Genomic DNA, 18,636 nt, shown 5'->3' with positions numbered 1-18,636 from the left:
TCGTAACTTGTTGATATGAAGAACTTCATCATCAATAAATTGAGATTCAATTTCATCAATAGTATTGATGTTATTTGAAGTAGAAGAGGAAGATAATTTTTATAACTGAATCGCAAGTTCTTTCAGAACATCAGCCTTGGTTTTTAATTTTTTAGGAGTAACCTCATCTAACTTGATTAAAGCAGGTTCCATGGGTTGTTTAGATGATTTTGAAGAAATAGATGCCTCAGTTTCAAAATTTATTTCAATTCTATTAAGTTGAGAACACATAAATTGAAGAACTACATTGTTGTAGTTATTTTGAAATCGAATATTTTTGATATCTTTAGCAACAACTTTAGAATTATCTGGTCAATCTGTAGATTTTTTTTGAGAGGAGAAGCAAGAATTTCAGTATTTTTTTGAGATATTATAATTTCTTGCATACGAGAATGAGAAAATTGAATAGTATCATGTGGAGGTATTTTCCAAGTCTTTTATGTAATATTAGTATTTTTAATAAATTTTCTTTTTGGTTTTTTTACCATAAACGTTGTAATAAACCATTTTATAAAAACTTAAATCTTTTGAAAATTCTTCATAATCTTTTCCACACTGATTTTCTTTCTTCTTTTGAAAAACTTTGTTGAAATTTTTTTCTAAAATTTTTGACATCAGTAGATTGATTAATTTTGAATTCATTTCTTCTATTAATATTGGAACAAATAACATTACACCGTTGATTAAGTCTTTTAGAAGAAGGTAACATATCTAATAAAGTTGGTGAACCTAGTTATTCTGATTTTTCTACTTTATGATCATTACCAGAATGAGGTTTTGGAATATTAGGATTGAAATCAACACCTGTTAAAGAAGATGTTTAAAATCTAGCAGATTGAAAAGGAATGTCTCTAGATCTATTTTCAGATCTAGCAGAGAAAGATGTTTGAAATTTAGATGAAGATGAAGATGATCCATTAAAAATCATCTTAACAGTTTCATCACGAAAGGTAATAATTTGATTAGGAATATTTTGAACAAGAGCAGAAATAGAATTTTGAACGTTTTCGAAATTTTATTCAAGTCCTCTTGATTGAAAATTCCAAGAAACTCTTTTGGGAATCATAGTATTTGAATGAAAAGGATTAACTTCTACTAAAACACTTTCATCTTTTGAAGATGAAAGAAGAACACCAATATTAAGCTTAGTATTTATGAGCTTATAATATATATTTTATGGCCTTGTTTGAGCCACATTATTTGAAAAAAATATATTTTTCAACGGTGACTTGATATTATTTCAATTACACATTCTTTAATGAAATAATATTACACGTAAATCAAAAATATTTACTTATTTTTTAACAACACATTTCCCATCAATATTTAAAAATACATTTTCATTCTAATAATGTGGCTCAAAAAAGGGCTATATATTATAGCAAAAGTATTTGAACAGTCATCAAAATCAAGATTCTTTGTTTGAATATGAAGATTAAGAGCATTAAGAATAACTCCATCATTAAGATTTATAAAAAATTTTAGACAACAATTTGAGAATACAAGACCGTTTTCTAGATTTGACTCTAGAACAGATAGTAATAAATTTTCAAATTTGAGAAGTCTCTTATTTCTAAGAGTTAGAAGAATATGAATGTTTAAAACAAGTCGAAACAATGGTTTAACAATTATTTGAACTAATCCAACAAGAAGATATTTAAATTCCTTTTTTTGTGTGATTCGATAGCTTCTTTTGAAAACAAATTGATATAAGCATTTTGACTCTTGATAGAAATTGTTTGTTCAAAAGTTTTGATATCATAATTTTGAGTAAAATCAAACTTTCTTATTTTATAGATAGAACTTTTCTCTACCTTTGGAATAGTCCAATTATGTAATCTTTGTTCCGTTTGAGCAATTTGAAGTTTATGACTATTAAAATCATTTGATGCAGATTCAGATACTTAAGATCCCTTACAAAGAAATAGTGGTGCGTTGGTGATGGCAGTGAATTGTAGGTGATGTTAGAGCTTTGAACTTGACCTAAGTGATGGAAGTAGTGGTGATGATGTGGCAAATAGTTTAGGAAATCGATTTGCATAGTGATGGTGGTTTGCAAGTGATGATAGTGCATTGCAGTTGATCTGTGTAGTGGTGATGTTTTGGATACTGTGATCACGTATAGATACAATCAATCATAATTGACATAGACTGGATAACAATTGAGTACAATTAATACAGACTTGGTTGTAGAAGATCACTACAAATAAAACCACACACACTACAGACCAACACCACAATATATACAGTCACAGTCAATCACAATTAACACAAAATTAATTACAAACAATCACAATTAACATATATTTGATCAAAGAGGGTCACTACAAATAAATTCACACACACCACAGACCAACACCATAACCTATCACCACTGCAACCCAAAACAACAAGCTAGTCGATAGATTGAATAAAGAATTCCCACCACCACCTATTCCAATGTACCAATATCACTACCTCCTGTACTATGCCACTTTGCCGCTATCTTCAACGCACTACCATCGCTATCACCTGCACCACAATCTACCCCCATCATTTCATCCAATAATCACCAAAAACACCGATTTGTTAACATCTAGTCTACCACCATCCAATGTACTTGTGCGTGCCAATTGTACCTACCATCCAACAAATTTGAGTGTGTGTGCGCATAGAGATGGGAGGCAATAGAGATAAAGTTACACAAGTTGTAATGTGTTTTTTGGGGGGCAGGGGAGAGAGAGTTAATATGTGCAATCTCACAAAATACCTAGGAAATTGGGTTGGGTAATGTGAAATGTGGTGGGGTGAGAGTAAAATGGTCGTTTCATATTTGAATGGATATAATTAGATAAACATATGATTTTAAATAGATTTAATAAATCTAAATTATTACATGATTTATGAATTTATACTAATCCTTAGTTTTGAATAATATACTTTATATGTAGGATTTTGGGTAATTTTTCCAAATCAAATTCTACAGATGTACGCCTTGATGTGGCATGGCTTATGGGCCTCTTTCATCGTCATCCAAAAATAAAATTGCTAATTCAGTGGCATGGGTTATAATAATTGTCTGGTGTCATTATGTTAATAAAAATTGAATTTTTCCCTTAGGTTTTCATCGCCTGCTTCATTGTGATTGATGTTTTACAATCAAATTTTAAAATAAATTTTTTATTGACTAAATCATCTTGAAATTTTGAAATAATAAAACTATTGATAAAATTTCTTTTTTAATAGTTGAATAGTTCTTTTGAGGGCTGGTCTATACTCTTCAATGAAATCTAATAAACTGTTCTTGATTTGACTATTTTGGAATCTCCTTTAGAACCCCACCATATACTATGTCTGACGCATCTGTTTCGACAATAATGGAGGCTAAAGGATCTATTATTGAAAGACATGGAATGCTTTTGACAGCTACTTTAACTTTTTTGACGGCTAAAATGTGCTCATTATCCCACGGTGGTGGATTTTTTTGTAATATTTGAAAAAGTGGCACAAATAATTGATGTGTACTTTCGATAAAATCGACAACATAATTGACACAACCTAAAAGCACTGTAAACTTCTTTTATCTTGAATTTCATCTAGAAATTTATCAGTAAAAACTACTTTGAATTGGTTTAAGTGTTCCTAAATATATGAAATGGCCTAAAAATCTTATGCAGATTTGACAAAGAACAACATTTTTTTGCAGAGGCTACTAAACCATTGATCTTAATGACATATACTTTTGGAATAGATTAAAATATTATCAATATAAACATTGATGAAATTTTGATAATGATGGAAAATATCATTCATTATTTTTTGAAATTCTGAAGGAACATTTTTGACACCAAAACACATAATATTCCATTCGTATTGACCAAATGGAACATTGAAAGCCATTTTGTATTTATCTTCTTCTTTGATTTGAATATGCCAAAAATCGAACTTCATGTCGAATTTTGAGAAGATATTAGTTTTGAGTAATCTGTTTAACATGTATTTCTTTTGAGGTAATGGATATCGAATCCATTAAAGAACTTGATGAGAGAAACATTTTAACCTCTTAATTGATACTAATTGGCTCAATATTTGCAATTGTAACACATGATTCATTCAATGCATAAAGATAAAAATATATGAAATCATTGATTATGGTTAAATACTATAAAACAACTAATAAAAGAAAATGAATAGAACGATCAGATATGATAAAACAACAAATAAAAGAAAATGAATAGAAAGATTGGATGCGATAATATATTCTATAATTTTTTTTTTTTTTAGAATCATCAAATGTTTCTGTCTAATCCAAATAGTAACGAATCACTATATATTCATTGTTACTGTGTAACTGATTTTTAGAACGAATCACAACCTCAGCCATATTTCCACTCAACGAAATCTTAAAGGAATTAAGAATCCTACCACTAGTAGGTAATGCAGACTCGAAAATAGTTATAGATATTTGAATAGTTAACACATTTTTAACAATTTGGGAACTATCTTGTACTTATTTCATCAAAGTAATATGTCGAAAAGCGTATTGGTCAAATCTTCAAAATAACAATTTAAGTAATCCATCGAATCATTCAAATAAATAACAATAAAATCTAAAAGCTAAGTCAAAATGTAAATAATTAATTAAGTGACCTGATTAGAAAATTGAGATGCAAAAAAATGTTATCCACTAAAAATTTAAGGGAACCCGCCACAAATTAGAACAAAACAACAACTATTAATAAAAATATTACAAACTATTACAAAAAAAATAAGAAATTTTGGATAAACTGACTTGACAATTTAGTCGAAGTTCAAGAAAGTTATTAGTCGTAGGAAAAGAAATGTGTGAGTTTGAAATCAAATCTAGATTTAATTGTTTACTCAATTGTAATGAGCTGTCGATGAATATGATTTAGCAATAATTCTTCAACATTTTACCCAGTTTGAGGGTATTGCATTTAGAATTGTAATGACGGATAAATATTTGAGTACGATTTAATCAATTAATTGAGATGGATAATTATCTATTTAGGTATTGATTTTAATTTGTGGATGTATCTTTTTTAATTGGGATGTGTTTAATTTTAATTGAGTTAGATAAAATTTAAATTAATTAATTAATTAATTTATTTATTTATTTATGCTTTTGTAAATGATTTGCAAAGATTGAAATCTAAACAAAACCACTTCGAAGTCTTTGGTTCAATTCAAAACTATAATGTTGACGAATGCACATGAATCCAAACCAATGGTTCAGAAAAGTGGTTTTTATTCAATTTTATGGATTGGTGGTTTCATTGGTTAGTCCTAATAACAACCATAATGGAGTTAGGTTGTCTAATTTTACATTGAAGAGACAAGTTACTAATAAGGAAAATTCAACTTGTACATAATTATTGCACATAATAGTGTTCATAATGTGAGATGACAATCATTCGGTTATTGATGTGCAAGTGTGAAATTTGAATTAAAAGTTGGATCCAGTGCCACGTATAATTATGAATACTATTATGTAAGCAATTGTGTACATGTAACACTTTCCATAAGGTTCGGTTGCCTCTCATTTCATTTTCTTAAAAGGCTTGGTAAAAACTCAAGTTGACAAGCATTTTGCCAAATTCTTCGACATCATTCAAAAGTTGAATGTAAGCACCTCACTTGTAGAGGCTTTGGCTTAGATACGTCTACACTTAAATTCACTAAGGAGGTACCGTTGAATAGAGGAAACTGCTGGCAGAATAAGTTGCCTTCAAAGTTCAAAGCTGTGTGATTATCTTCAGCCTAAATGTCATCCTATATTCTATCAATTCAGCAACTGTGGTCAGGCTATATTTATCGAGCTTTTTTGCTCTTTGCCATGTAGTTCCATTGCTATGTCATCCTATAGAGAAGGATGCATGCTTTGATATTTGGCTCTGATTCGTCCAATATTTGATGTGACGAAGAAAGAAATTATATGGCTCGGTTTATATGCTTATGTATTGTGTACTGAAGAAGAAACAATTGCGTTAGAAGGAGCTCTTATCTTTATTAAGGTCTAAGCTAATGGCATATTGGAAGACTGAAAACGTCATTTGTACTCGATTACGCTGTTGATGATGCACCTTCTTCCCTGTTCTGGAACATTAAGCTCATGTTTGATGGAAATTAAAATAAGATTTTTAGTAGGTTTTGATAGAAGTTGATGAAATATGTGGCTGAAAAGTTGTGAGACCCGTAAATTATGTGGTTGAAATGAATGGTTGATTTTGACTTAGAATAAAAGATTTTAATCGGTACCATACAAGGGCTAAGTATTGACCTCTGGAGTTGATAGCAGGCAAGATTCGTGTCTTCTATTGTACCTCTGCGATCAATTTTTGTACCACCATCAAACTACAAATGCCAATTTCTTGACAGGCATAGTAATATTCAATATAATGACATATTACTTGCAATATAATGAATTATGATTTTATGTTGTAACTTTAATTAAACTACAATGAAATATAGCTAAATAAAGAAATTTAGCTTCCAATTTATAATTTTTCATCTTTTTGTCTCGGTAATTGTAATTGCGTTATTTTAATCGAGACAATATTAGAGAAATACTTCATCTTTTTAATAATATTAGAGATATTCCAAGTGATTCAAAAAATCACGAACGTCCCTTATTTCTAATTTTGAATATAATATACATACCTAATGAAGTCCAGCTCGTTAAAAGCATAACCGAGTTAAAAACTAAAAGAAAATATGGCAAAAAAATTGAACCAAGTCCAAATCTCCTCTATGAAAAATTCCAGACTCGTTAGATATGTTCGAAATTAGAGCATTCACGATTTAAAAGAAAATCAAAGCTTTCGTTATTCTTCATCTTGTTTCTTTGCTCAGTTTATGTTACAAATTTTCGATGACTTTAGATTTGTGATTGGCAACTTGTTAAATAAGGTTTACTTATATTCAAATTTAATCTAATTGCTGGAATTCATTACTTAGTAATTGTAGTAGTCAGGATTTTGAAAATTATGCAATTTTTAGAAATTTGAAACATATCTATAGAGGTTCCATAATTTTTAATTTTTATGTTATTTATTTGTTTAAGCTTGTATAAAAACGTCATATCATCTACCAAATATTTATATAAAAAATAGAGGGCTCATTCAATTTTTTTTTTAAATTTATTTACCCTCTCTTGTATAAGTGAGTTAGTGACCTACAATTTCATTGGTTCAAGACGATATTGAAGATGCGAGTAATGTTACTCAACACTATAAATAGCATTACTTGCCACTATCAATGTCAGGCGCTAGTTTTAGTGACAATTGAATCTCAATAAACAACGTCACATAATTCATTTAATTGAACCTATCAAGTGTGACCATTTAAACTATTGGAAAATTTGGAATAATTAGTTGGTTTGGCCAATTATTTAAGTGGGTCCTATTAGTTGGATGAATGATTTCTTTGGCTAAGTGCTTTCTATTCCATGAGTAGAATTAATATATGCATTTATTTCTCAAAACTAATTAAGGGTGAATGAAAAATTAAAATCAAAGGATGACTACTTGAAATTGAAATAAATTGGGAATAAAAATTACTGAAAAATTGGAAAGTGTCAATCCCATATAGAAAAACTAGAAAAATAGAAACCGCTTTATATAACTCAAGTTTGGTACTTGGGTTTGGACCCCATGGAGACCACCAGTCTTTGGAGGGGGAGAGGACCTACAAGCTAGTATGTTGAGCTAAAGCCTACACGCGCGTGCCGTCGCCAGTTGGTCGGCTCAGCTCGGCATGAGCACGGGCGCATTGTGGGCTTGAGCTTGGACATGGGCCCAGTGGTATATATATTTTTCGTAAAATAATATTTCAATTATATTATTTTGTTAAATTAAATAATATATTTTAATTATATTATTTATTTTTCCCCCCGAAATTTCTATGCGTGGCACGTAGCTTCTTCTAGAAATTGACGGTTGCCGACAGTTTTCACTGTTTGTCCAAACGAGTTGTGTCTGTTTCAAGACACAACTTTTCGATTGTTGTGTCTTTTGTGCACAGTTTTTCAACTTCTATAAATAGACTTTCATCCTCGTTTTTGTTTATTCCAAAAATTCCTTCTTATTTCCCCTCTTACAAAATACTGTCATTTTGTCCTGCAGTATTACATATTTTGCATTTTAGTCCCAAATGTTAAATTCGTGCATTTTAGTCCTCCAATTATCGAGAGATCAAAGTATTAGCAGGTTTGCCAAATCTTATAATTTGGAGTGTTACTATTATAAGTTGAGGTCGTTGTATTTTGGAACGCGAGTGTCAGGAGACCGTTTGTACCAGTGCGGGGTATTATCGTCTTAAGAAGAAAGAGTCGAACTCTTGTTTCGACCATTATCATTCTAATTTGATTACACTCATTTATAAGTCGAATTTCTGCCCAACTATTTATTCACTAACTATATAAAATCATTGCCCAGTATTCTCGAATTTTAATCAACATAAACTAATGCCCTGTTTAGTCTTGGAGATGCTCTTCTCCTTCCTACTTTGTTTACCAACAGATCAGATTGTTATTACTGAAAAAAATTAATAAATAAATAAATAAGAAAAAAATAAAAAACTATATTAAACACGTCGTGTATTATGAAGGTAGCACCTACGGTTGCACAAAAAAATTACGAAACTGAGAACCGAATCGAAACCTTTGAGTTCAAATCGTTGGTTTGGGTCCACGTGAACCCGTGATTTCTTTTCCCTTAAATCGAACCAAACCTTTTCAAAATGGTTTGATTTATATTTTGATTTTCAAAAATCGCACAAAATCGAACAAAACCGTTTTTAAAATTTTAATTAAAAAATTAATTTTATTAACTTAAAAATTTTATAGTTTTCACTTAAAAAAAAAATACCAATTTAGCAATAAAAATTACAACCAGTCTATTAAAATAATCATTGAATGTAAATTAGGTTCGTCATTATTATGATTTAACAGGTTCACAAAACATGTCCTTACCCGATATCTAAACTAAACTAAAATTATTCTAAAAAAGATAAAAAAGCATATATTTTCAACAATTCAAATTATAATTCTACAAAATTAGGTCAGCCAAATACGTTCAAAGTTTCAGAAACCATAACATAAACTTCCATTTTTCTAACATTTGACGCTTGTCTGTCACTATTAAACGAATTGTTATTTGCCTTTGCCTGTTAGTCTACTAATCTCTATCTGAATTGCCTCTTTCTCTCTTCTCTTTCAATGAGTTTTATATTCTTATTCAAGTCATTTTTTCATTAGTCTTTCTTTTATTTATTTTTTTGAACTTATTATACACTTGTGAGTTGTGGTTTGGATAGAAAAATGATTGTTTGTGTGCTTAGATGATCAATAAATTTGTTTGTCATTTGGAAAGAATGAAGGACGGAGCTATTGATTGTGTGAAAATGTTAAAGTTCTCTAATTAGTTCTACTACTGTCTACTTACATAAAATAGTTAAAGGATTAAATTTGTCAATTTCCAATAAGTCGTAACTCTATCAATCTTTATATATTTAAACATATCTCGTTCAATCCTTATTTAATATCTTACTAGCAAAACAAAAGGAGTTTTAATCAAACTATAATAATAGAATGTAACTTTTCATTTACTAATCGCTATATGACAATATGAATGTCAAACAAAAAAAAGTAAACAAAAATGAAAAAATATGTATTTGTTCTATTAACATCTTTTGTCAACCAACTTTGAAAATAAATTTTTCATGATTTTCATGATAAATATGAATGTAATTTAACATTTAACATTATCAATTCTTGTTTAAATTTATATTTAACTTAAGTTAAATACATTACTATAATGTCCAAAGGTAAACCGCGGATTAAAATCTTGGTTTGGTTTGATTCGAAAAATAAAATGGTTTGATTTGGTTCGAAAAAATTTTAAACTGTATAAAATAATTTGCGTTTAAAATATAATACATATCGTCCAAACCGAAGTAGCATCCAAGCCCACGCTTCCTTAGGTCAAAATAACGAAGCCTATACAGGAAAAAGCTTTTCGCGTTGCATCGCTGTTACAGTGAAAAAATTAAAGAAAAAGAGGTTACGAGAAAACCTCGACATTCGCATTCAAGAAATGGCAATGGCACAGCATTTGAGACAAGGCCTTCCTAGTCTCCGCCGAGTCCTCACGTCCGATACTCTAACCGCCGGACATCGATCCGCTTCTATTAAGGCCTTCATCCCAACTCTTACCAACCAGGAGGTATTAAAAACAATAATTTTTTGGAAAATTGTTTAATAATGTTTTTTTCTATTAACGAAAATTTCATTGAAATCGGAATTTTTTTGACAGTGTTTTAGCTTTGTTATGTCTTGCTTTTATTTGATCTGTTGGATTTATATTAACAAAATGTGGGAAAATCAATTTGTTTGGTGTTTCATAATCAAATGCACAAGATACTGATTTATTTTATTTATTTTGTTTTTTGTAGTTCTCAAGGAACTATGCGGCTGCATCTGCTCCGAAAGAGCAGAAAATTAAGGTAATTATCCTCGTTGAGTTTCAATATATATATATATATATTGGGATTATCAATTTTTACATGACTCTTAATCTGATCTTTTGAAATGTAGATATTCCATAGTAAATGAACTAGTAAAATTTTCCATGCCTAATGAAAGAAGTTCTTCAAGTTGTAATTTCTGTTTTCTCGCCACGTGTGTCATGATTAAGTTCCTGAAATCTTTCTATTATTTTGATCGAGCAGCAATAATTGTGTCATAGTCTTCTAACACGTCACTTGATTAATGTCTTGACATTCTGTTATTTCTCTGTCTCCTTTTTAGGTTCCCTTAACAATGTTTGGTGTTTCTGGAAACTATGCTTCTGCTTTGTACATTGCGGCAGTTAAAGCCAATGTATTGGACAAGGTTGAATCTGAACTGCTTACCCTTGTTGAGGCTTCAAAGAGAAGTCCTACATTTTCTCAGTTCATGAAGGATTTATCAGTAACTGCTGACACCAGAATGAAGGCCATAAATGATATTTGTGCTCAAGCTAAATTTGCGGATATCACAAAGAATTTCTTGGGTAAGAACGCTTTTTATTGTTGCTTACAAATCATTATTTTTAATTGAGAAGGAATTGATGTTGGAATACATTTGATCTTATGATTTTGAGCATGAATTGAGTTTTCTAAGAGCATGTCAGTATATAAGCATAGCCTTGCACTGCTATTAGATATATTTGTTGGTTAGATCGTACTTGTTTACTGGCACAACTTTTGGATTGATAACATCTTTAGGTAACTGAAACTTGGTTATGCTAAGTAGTTGCATCTTTACTGCAGCATATATTGCATTGCAAATTCATATTCACATCCACACAACCACGATGTTGAATAGCCAATCGTAAGCACTGGTTTGAATTCACTGGACAATAGGCAAATTTTATAGGATGTCAATGCTCTGGTTTGTCATAACGTTAATTGCATAACACCAGTTTTCAGAAGCTTGTGGGTTCTGATAGTATTATATGAACAACTGTTGTCTTGTATTGCTTGAAATGCCAAAAAATGTGCAAGCCTGTGCATTTTTCCCAAGTATTGATTACATGTAGTTTTATGATTATGATACTTTTGATACTGATGTTGTCCGTGCATCTCTGGTTGATTGATCAAATAATTTTAGGTTATCTATTAATTTTTCTCTTGGTCTTCTTGTTTATGCGTTATTCTCTTATCTTATTTGTACCAGCTGTTGTGGCTGAATCTGGGAGGCTAGGACACATAGAACGCATAGCACAGAGATTTGCAGAACTGACCATGGCACACAAGGGAGAAATAAAAGCAATTGTAACATCTGTAATTGTAAGTTCATCTTCTTTGCTGCTGACTATTACAAGCATTACTATTCTTTCTGAACTGGGGCTTGTTAGTGAGGATGAGTAATGAATGTATCTTTTATATTGTTAAAAAGAAATTTTAATCCTAAAGAGATCAAAATTGTCGTAAAATTGTGGAAATAATCAATGTTTTGAAAATTGGATTGGATTGGCTTGTTCGACCGGAAAAATGGGAATGGCCAAGAAACCGGTAGGTCATCACTTAAAACTCACTTAATCAAAAACCGGAAGAAAACCCGCCAATTGACTGCTCAAACCGGGAACCTGCTGAGCCGGTACCGATTTTCACGGTTGGTTTACCTTTAAAAAATATTTTAACTTGCGCAACCTCAAACTATGAAAGGCCCAGCAAGCTAGATTCCTCTACGTCTTGGGCCAGCATTTTTATTGATTTCTACTTCATCGCGATCGGACAGCAAAAATCGCCCTTCTTTACATATCATTGTTTAATGGTTGAAACTGGAGCTATTTAAAGCAACATCTTGAAAGTATTTTATTTTTAATTCTACAAGTTGGATTGCTGATTTTTTTATATGGTAAAAGTGCTATAGGAAAATGAAAAATGTTACTTTTTGATTAATGTTAAAAATAATGTGTTGTAGCAAATATAAATAGTGTTACTTGAAAAAATTGTAAACGAAAATTTAAGTCCCAAATCAATTTATTGGTTTCTTTAATCATGTCAAATAGATATCTAGAATTATGCAAAATCAAGTCAAATAGATTTATCATTACACAGGTGGTTGTGTAAGGATTAAAAAGTTTATTCTTGGAGACTTTACTCATGTTTAGATTGGAAGGATGGTACTGAAGTCTAAATACATTATTGTAGTCTAAAAAGGTTCTTGTACTCAGGCTTTGTAATTAATAAGAATGAATTTGAAGAGGATTTTATGCATTGGCTTATAGTTGGAGAAAGACTGCAATGATTCTTTGTGGTTGGAGGTTACCTACAAATTAAAAGATAGTTCTATGGATTCTAGGAGGAGCACAGTCCTGATATAACAAGGGCTACACAAAAAAAAAAACAAAAAAATCGCGAAATCGCAAACCGAATTGAAACCACTGAGTTGAAATCGTTGGTTTGGATCCATGTGGACCCATGGTTTTTTCCCCTCAAACCGAACCAAACCGTTTCAAAATGATTTGATTTAGGTTTTGATTTTCAAAAACCGCACCAAATCAAATCGAACCGTTTTAAAACTTTTTAGTTAAAACATTAATTTTGTTAACTTAAAATTTTTACAGTTTTTAGTTTTCAGAAAATACCAATTTAGCAATACAAGTTATAACCAGCCTATTGAAATAATCATAGAAAGTAAATTAGTTTCATCATTATTGGCCTATGGTTTAACAAGTTCACAATACCCACCCTCACCTAATATCTAAACTAAACTAAAATTATTTCAAAATCATATGAAATGAAGAAAATATATATTTTCAACAATCAAAATCATAATTCAACAAAACTACATCAACAAATCACGTCCAAAGTTTCAGAAGTCCTAACATAAACTCTCATTTCTCTAACATTTGACGTTTGTCTGTCACTGCTGAACGAATCGCCAGTTGAATTTGTTTGTTAATCTCCTAATTTCTACCTTAATTGCCCCTTTCTCTCTTCTCTTTCAGTAAGTCTCAGCATTCAAGCCATTTTTTTCGTTGTTCTTTCTTTTATTTGATGTTTTTGAACTTATTACCCACTTGTGAATTGTGGATTGGATAGAAAAATAACTATTTGTGTGCTTAGATGATTAATGAATTTGTTTGTGGTTTGGAAAGAACGAAGGGCGAATTGTACTGATTGTGTGAAAATGTTGAAGTTCCATAGCTAGTACTACTACCCTACTTTCATAAAGTAGTTAGAGAATGAAATTCGTCCAATTGCTAATAAGCTGAAACTCTATCAATCTTTGTACATTTAAATATATTTCGTTCAATTCTTATTTAACATTTCACTAGCAAGACGAAAGGAGTTTTTACCAAACTATAATAGTAGAATATAACTCTACCTTTACCACCCGTTATATGATAATATGAATATGAAACAAGAAAATGTAAATAAAAATGAAGAAAGATGTATTTTTTCTATTAACATCTTTTAACAACCAACTTTGAAAATAATTTATTCATGAATTTCATGGTAAATATGAATGTAATTTAACATTTAACATTATTAATTCTCGTTTAAGCTTATATGTTAACTTATGTTAAATGTATTACTATAATGTCGATAGGTAAACCAGGGATTAAAATCGAATCAAACCACAAATTATGGTTTCGAAAAAGAAAATGGTTTGGTTTGAATAAATTTCAAACCGCATAAAATGGTTTGAGTCAGAAATATAGTACAAATCGCCCAAACTGAACCGCATTCACCCTTATAAATGTTTAGAAGAGAGGGATATATTAAATGAACTTGACTTCGGATGGTCACAAAATGCTTATTTTACTGCAAATTTTAATAGTGATAGTTGTAAATTGAATGGGACAGAGAAAAAGGATTGTATAGCAGACCCATGTTTATTTTGAATAACGAGTAACTTGTTGTTATGTTGAATACCATTACTTTGTTTTTTCCCAAGATATTTGGAAGGTTGGTGGTAGGATACCACTTGATAGAACAAGTTTAAATGTTGAATGAGTGACTTTTTGATTTAAAATAGACGATTACAGAAATTGAAGAACAATTCTAAGCATTCGAGAGGCTTAGATCACTCGCCCTAACTCAACAACTAATTCTCAGCTTGAATATCCCCAATCCCTCTCGATTACATTTATAGGCAACTTATCACATCATTATTTTCCAAAATACGCTTGCCCTTAACTGAATCTATTCTAACCGAATAAGTTTCTCAATTCTTCTAGGTCCTTCCACGCTGATAGGAGTCTATCATTACTCGCCCCTCGAAATCCATCTTGTCCTCAAGGTGGAGTGTGGTTCATCTTCAAAATTCGGAATATCATATAACAGAACCATTTCTTTGGTAAGTATCTCCGTCAAAGCAAATGTCAAAATGGGATATTTCAGCTCAATTGCAGTTAAAAAGTTTTGGCGTCGACCACCTACACTTAGAATTTTATCCATACAAATTCCATAATAGGTCGTACTCCTTTGCGAGCTTTCCAATTTTTGAACCTAATAGCCCGGAATAAAATTGCAGCTAATCAGGCACATTTTCACTGTCATTGCCAGATGCCTTACTAAAGCCATCATAGATGTTTGAGTGGTGAGAGGTGTTTGATGGGTGATTTGTGTTTGATAGGTTGGATAAACTGTCTTGGGATAGTTGTGTAGTTTGGGATTTAAATTTGGGCTTAATTGGATAAAGAAACAGTGTTTGAAGGTAATAAGGCTGTGAAGGCTGGGCCTTATGTTTAGGCTATGGATATTACTTTTAATTCTATATGGGCTGAAATTGAATTGTTCTTGCTTCAAGAACCTCTTTTTGTCTTCTCCCGTTTGGGCCCATGCCACAATTTGGTCCAACCTATTAGCATTACGCATTCTATCTTCAGCCATAGCCATCGATTTCTCCTTATTGATGGAATTTTCTTCCACTGTGTCTTGTGGACCAACCGGCAATGGAGCTGATACAATTTCAATTAACCTCCGACTTCCTCTAATGGTGGTTTCCTCACGGCGAGTTCGACCAGCCGTTCTCGTTTCACTTTCATCGATTTAAATAGAAATTTCAGAGGTGATGGTGGTTTTGGTCACAGTGGCTGCCACTCCTTTCTTCTTTCTCTCTTGTTCATGTCCGTCCATTTTCTCAAGTTCCTCCATCGGAATCTCCAAATCCCTTCGGTAATTGGTTCCTTCTTGCTGTGATGCCAAATATTTGTTAGAAAAGTTGACCTCCACTTTGTGACTTTTAATCTGAACCCTGAGTTCCATAGACTGTAATCCTGCTTCAGTTAGCCTTTTGCAAGCCGGATTATTGGATTTTCTGATGGCTAGAGGTCCTGATTCAGTTAATCCAGTTGCCAGCATATCGTTCTGGAGGAAGTTTCATGAAGGCGATATTGTCTTAGAGCTTTGCGAAGGAATGAAATGGCTTGGAGTCTGCTTATGGGTCATTTGATTTGAAGGGAAGCACTGGGCCTGTTTCATGATCTCAGTGATGTCCTCCATCCTTTGGGCTTGCTCCCTAATAAGGCCCAGTCCCTGTGGTTGAATTTGGCCGAGTTTCTTGTCACAGTCCAACTGTAAGAAATCCATTATTTTTCCATTGTTCTCCTCCTGATTCGGCCAATTCACAGAGATTCTTTCTACGACCTGCTCCGATCTCTTCTCCTCCTCCGGTGGTGGTGATATAAGGATCTCAATTGATCTCCAGTCTTCGGTGGATACTTCAGGTCGATCGCGGCTGCCTTTATTTGGCCAGATCTCATTAGATTGAGGTGGTAATTCAGATGCGTGGGTGGTTTCCGATGAAGTAGCAACCCATCCATTCCCCTTCCTTTCATGTTCCTCTTCAGTGCTGGTGGTTCTTTCTCTGTCTTCCAGTTCAACCCATCACACTGCTTTTCAGATGAAAATCTATCACCAATAGAGACTTTACTCATGCTAAATCGATCCAACATCATTTTTTTAATTCTCCCTAAGTTTGCACGGGTCGTCGACGATCTAGCCATTGAAACCACTCCCAAGGTTCACCATCCCAACACACCGTAGTGGCTTCCACCTTTTCCCTCTCCAACAATCGATTTCTTTTGAAAATTTCCTCAACTTTCCCTCTCCACCAATCTGGACTGCCATCATAGAATATCGATATCTTGAGACCGCCAAGCGAATCCAATCCAGAATCAAGTGCTTGGTCTCTTGTTCGTTGCATCATTAGTTGTGGAGCTCCATTTCTCCTTCAATTCCGTGCTGAAATTTGTTTCCATCCTCCCTAGAATCGAGGGCTCTAATACCAATTGATAGGATACCACTTGAAAGAACAAGTTCAAATGTTGAATGAGTGACTTTTTGATTAAAAATGGACGATTACAGAAATTGAAGAACAATTCTAAGCATTCGAGAGGCTTAGATCTCTCCCCCTAACTCAACAACTAATTCTCAGCATGAATATCCCCAATTCCTCCCCTTTACATTTATAGGCAACTTATCACATCATTATTTCTCAAAATACGTCTGCCCCTAACTAAATCTATTCTAACTGAATAAGTTTCTCAATTCTTCTAGGTCCTTCCACGTTGATAGGACTCTATCAGTTGGTCTATCTACATATTGGAGAAAATTTCACGATAAGTTATACAACAATTAGAACCATGAGGAAAAAAATTCTTATTTTTTTTCTCTTGTTTTCTGCTCTTTCTTCTGTTGCTTTTGCGTTCTCAAGCTTGATCAGTAGTCTATAAGATGGAATATTGTTGAATGTCGACGTAGAAAGTTGCAGTAAATATGATGCTGGGACTTGTAGATAGGTCAATTGGCCTAAAGTAGATTAAAGTCAATATGGGGGCTCATAGATAATTTGGTTCTGTGGAGGATATTCTTACTTCGAAAGTTAAAATAAAAAAGAGGACTTTTTCTTTGAAGATCTTACCTTTGGAACTGCATATATGTCAGTTCTATCAAAAATTGAAGCTGTTTGTTATATGTTAAATGGAAGGACGAAAGAAGCAGGTACCAAATGGTCTATAATGTTTAGAAGCCATGGTATTTCAAATACATTTTTGTTTTTGTGCTATTCTGGGTCATATTTTATAGCTTTGATCTGGTTCTAGTGACATGATATCGGCTATACTTCTGCAGAAAGTAATATGAATGGAGTCTCGTGCTGTGCAAAAACCAATATGACATTGGCTATACTCGTGCAAAAACTAAAATATTGAGTCTCTATATGGTTAGATCTTGGATGGTAACGGTGATTATATGTCCATTCTATTCACATGTACTTTTTGAGTATTTTTAAATTTTCTCTTCTGAAGGCAATAAACCACGCTGACAAATTACAAATTTTAAAATTCTTGGACTGTAAACATTCCTACTGTCATTAATTTTAGTATATATAGTCTAGCGCATCTGTGAGATCAATTATCAATTGTCTTCATCCATGGCATTTTAGTTCTTTCTTTTTCTGATGTTCCACCTTCTCTTTGCAGCCTTTACCTCCAGAAGAGGAGAAAGAACTGAAAGAAACGTTGCAGGATATAATAGGACACGGGAAGAAAGTTAAGGTTGAGCAGAAGGTACTGATTACTTATCAAACATATTGTTGCACTGCTAATTACTTTCTTGATTTGAAAAACATTTGAGACTTGATTCCGTGTATGCAGATCGATACCAGTATTCTTGGTGGGCTTGTCGTGGAATTTGGACAGAAAGTTTTTGACATGTCTATAAGGACTAGGGCACGGCAGATGGAGCGATTCCTTCGGGAACCTGTCAACTTAGACAGCCACTAGTACTCCCTGCTTTTCTGCTTATTTTTTCTCAATCAGTTGGCCTAGAATGCATTCAAATAAAAAATTGCTACTCCATTCTTGGTTGAGTCATGCCAAAAACACTGGTAATCTGATGACATCTTTCATCTGGTATTTACTGAATTATTACAATCTGTTCCAAGTGAAATTGAAATATCACATTGTCTACTTTGATGAGTGGCTTTAAAATTCACTTTTAAGCAAATTCCGCATTTTACATCCACAGTTTGTGCTAGTTCTGATTGACGGATCTCGGCCTGTTTCTAGTATGCTAGCCATCTCCAAAATTGAATACTAA

The 18,636-nt window shown here is 32.3% G+C and overlaps 1 protein-coding gene across 1 annotated transcript; it reads left to right on the top strand.

The window, feature by feature from the left end:
- Window positions 1-10,012: 10,012 nt before the first annotated feature.
- Window positions 10,013-18,557, top strand: LOC111386536 (ATP synthase subunit O, mitochondrial-like). The gene is made up of 6 exons (XM_023010997.1): window positions 10,013-10,262; window positions 10,492-10,542; window positions 10,847-11,090; window positions 11,756-11,868; window positions 18,018-18,104; window positions 18,192-18,557. Exons 1-6 carry the CDS (start codon window positions 10,134-10,136, stop codon window positions 18,318-18,320), a joined length of 753 nt encoding a protein of 250 aa, XP_022866765.1. The 5' UTR covers window positions 10,013-10,133; the 3' UTR covers window positions 18,321-18,557.
- Window positions 18,558-18,636: the final 79 nt, after the last annotated feature.

The sequence above is a fragment of the Olea europaea genome, chromosome 3 (genome assembly GCF_002742605.1).
Source record: "Olea europaea var. sylvestris chromosome 3, O_europaea_v1, whole genome shotgun sequence".
In the NCBI taxonomy this organism is placed as follows: Eukaryota; Viridiplantae; Streptophyta; class Magnoliopsida; order Lamiales; family Oleaceae; genus Olea; species Olea europaea.
Note: the sequence above shows the minus strand (reverse complement) of the source record. Positions and strands in the feature narration are given on the sequence as shown.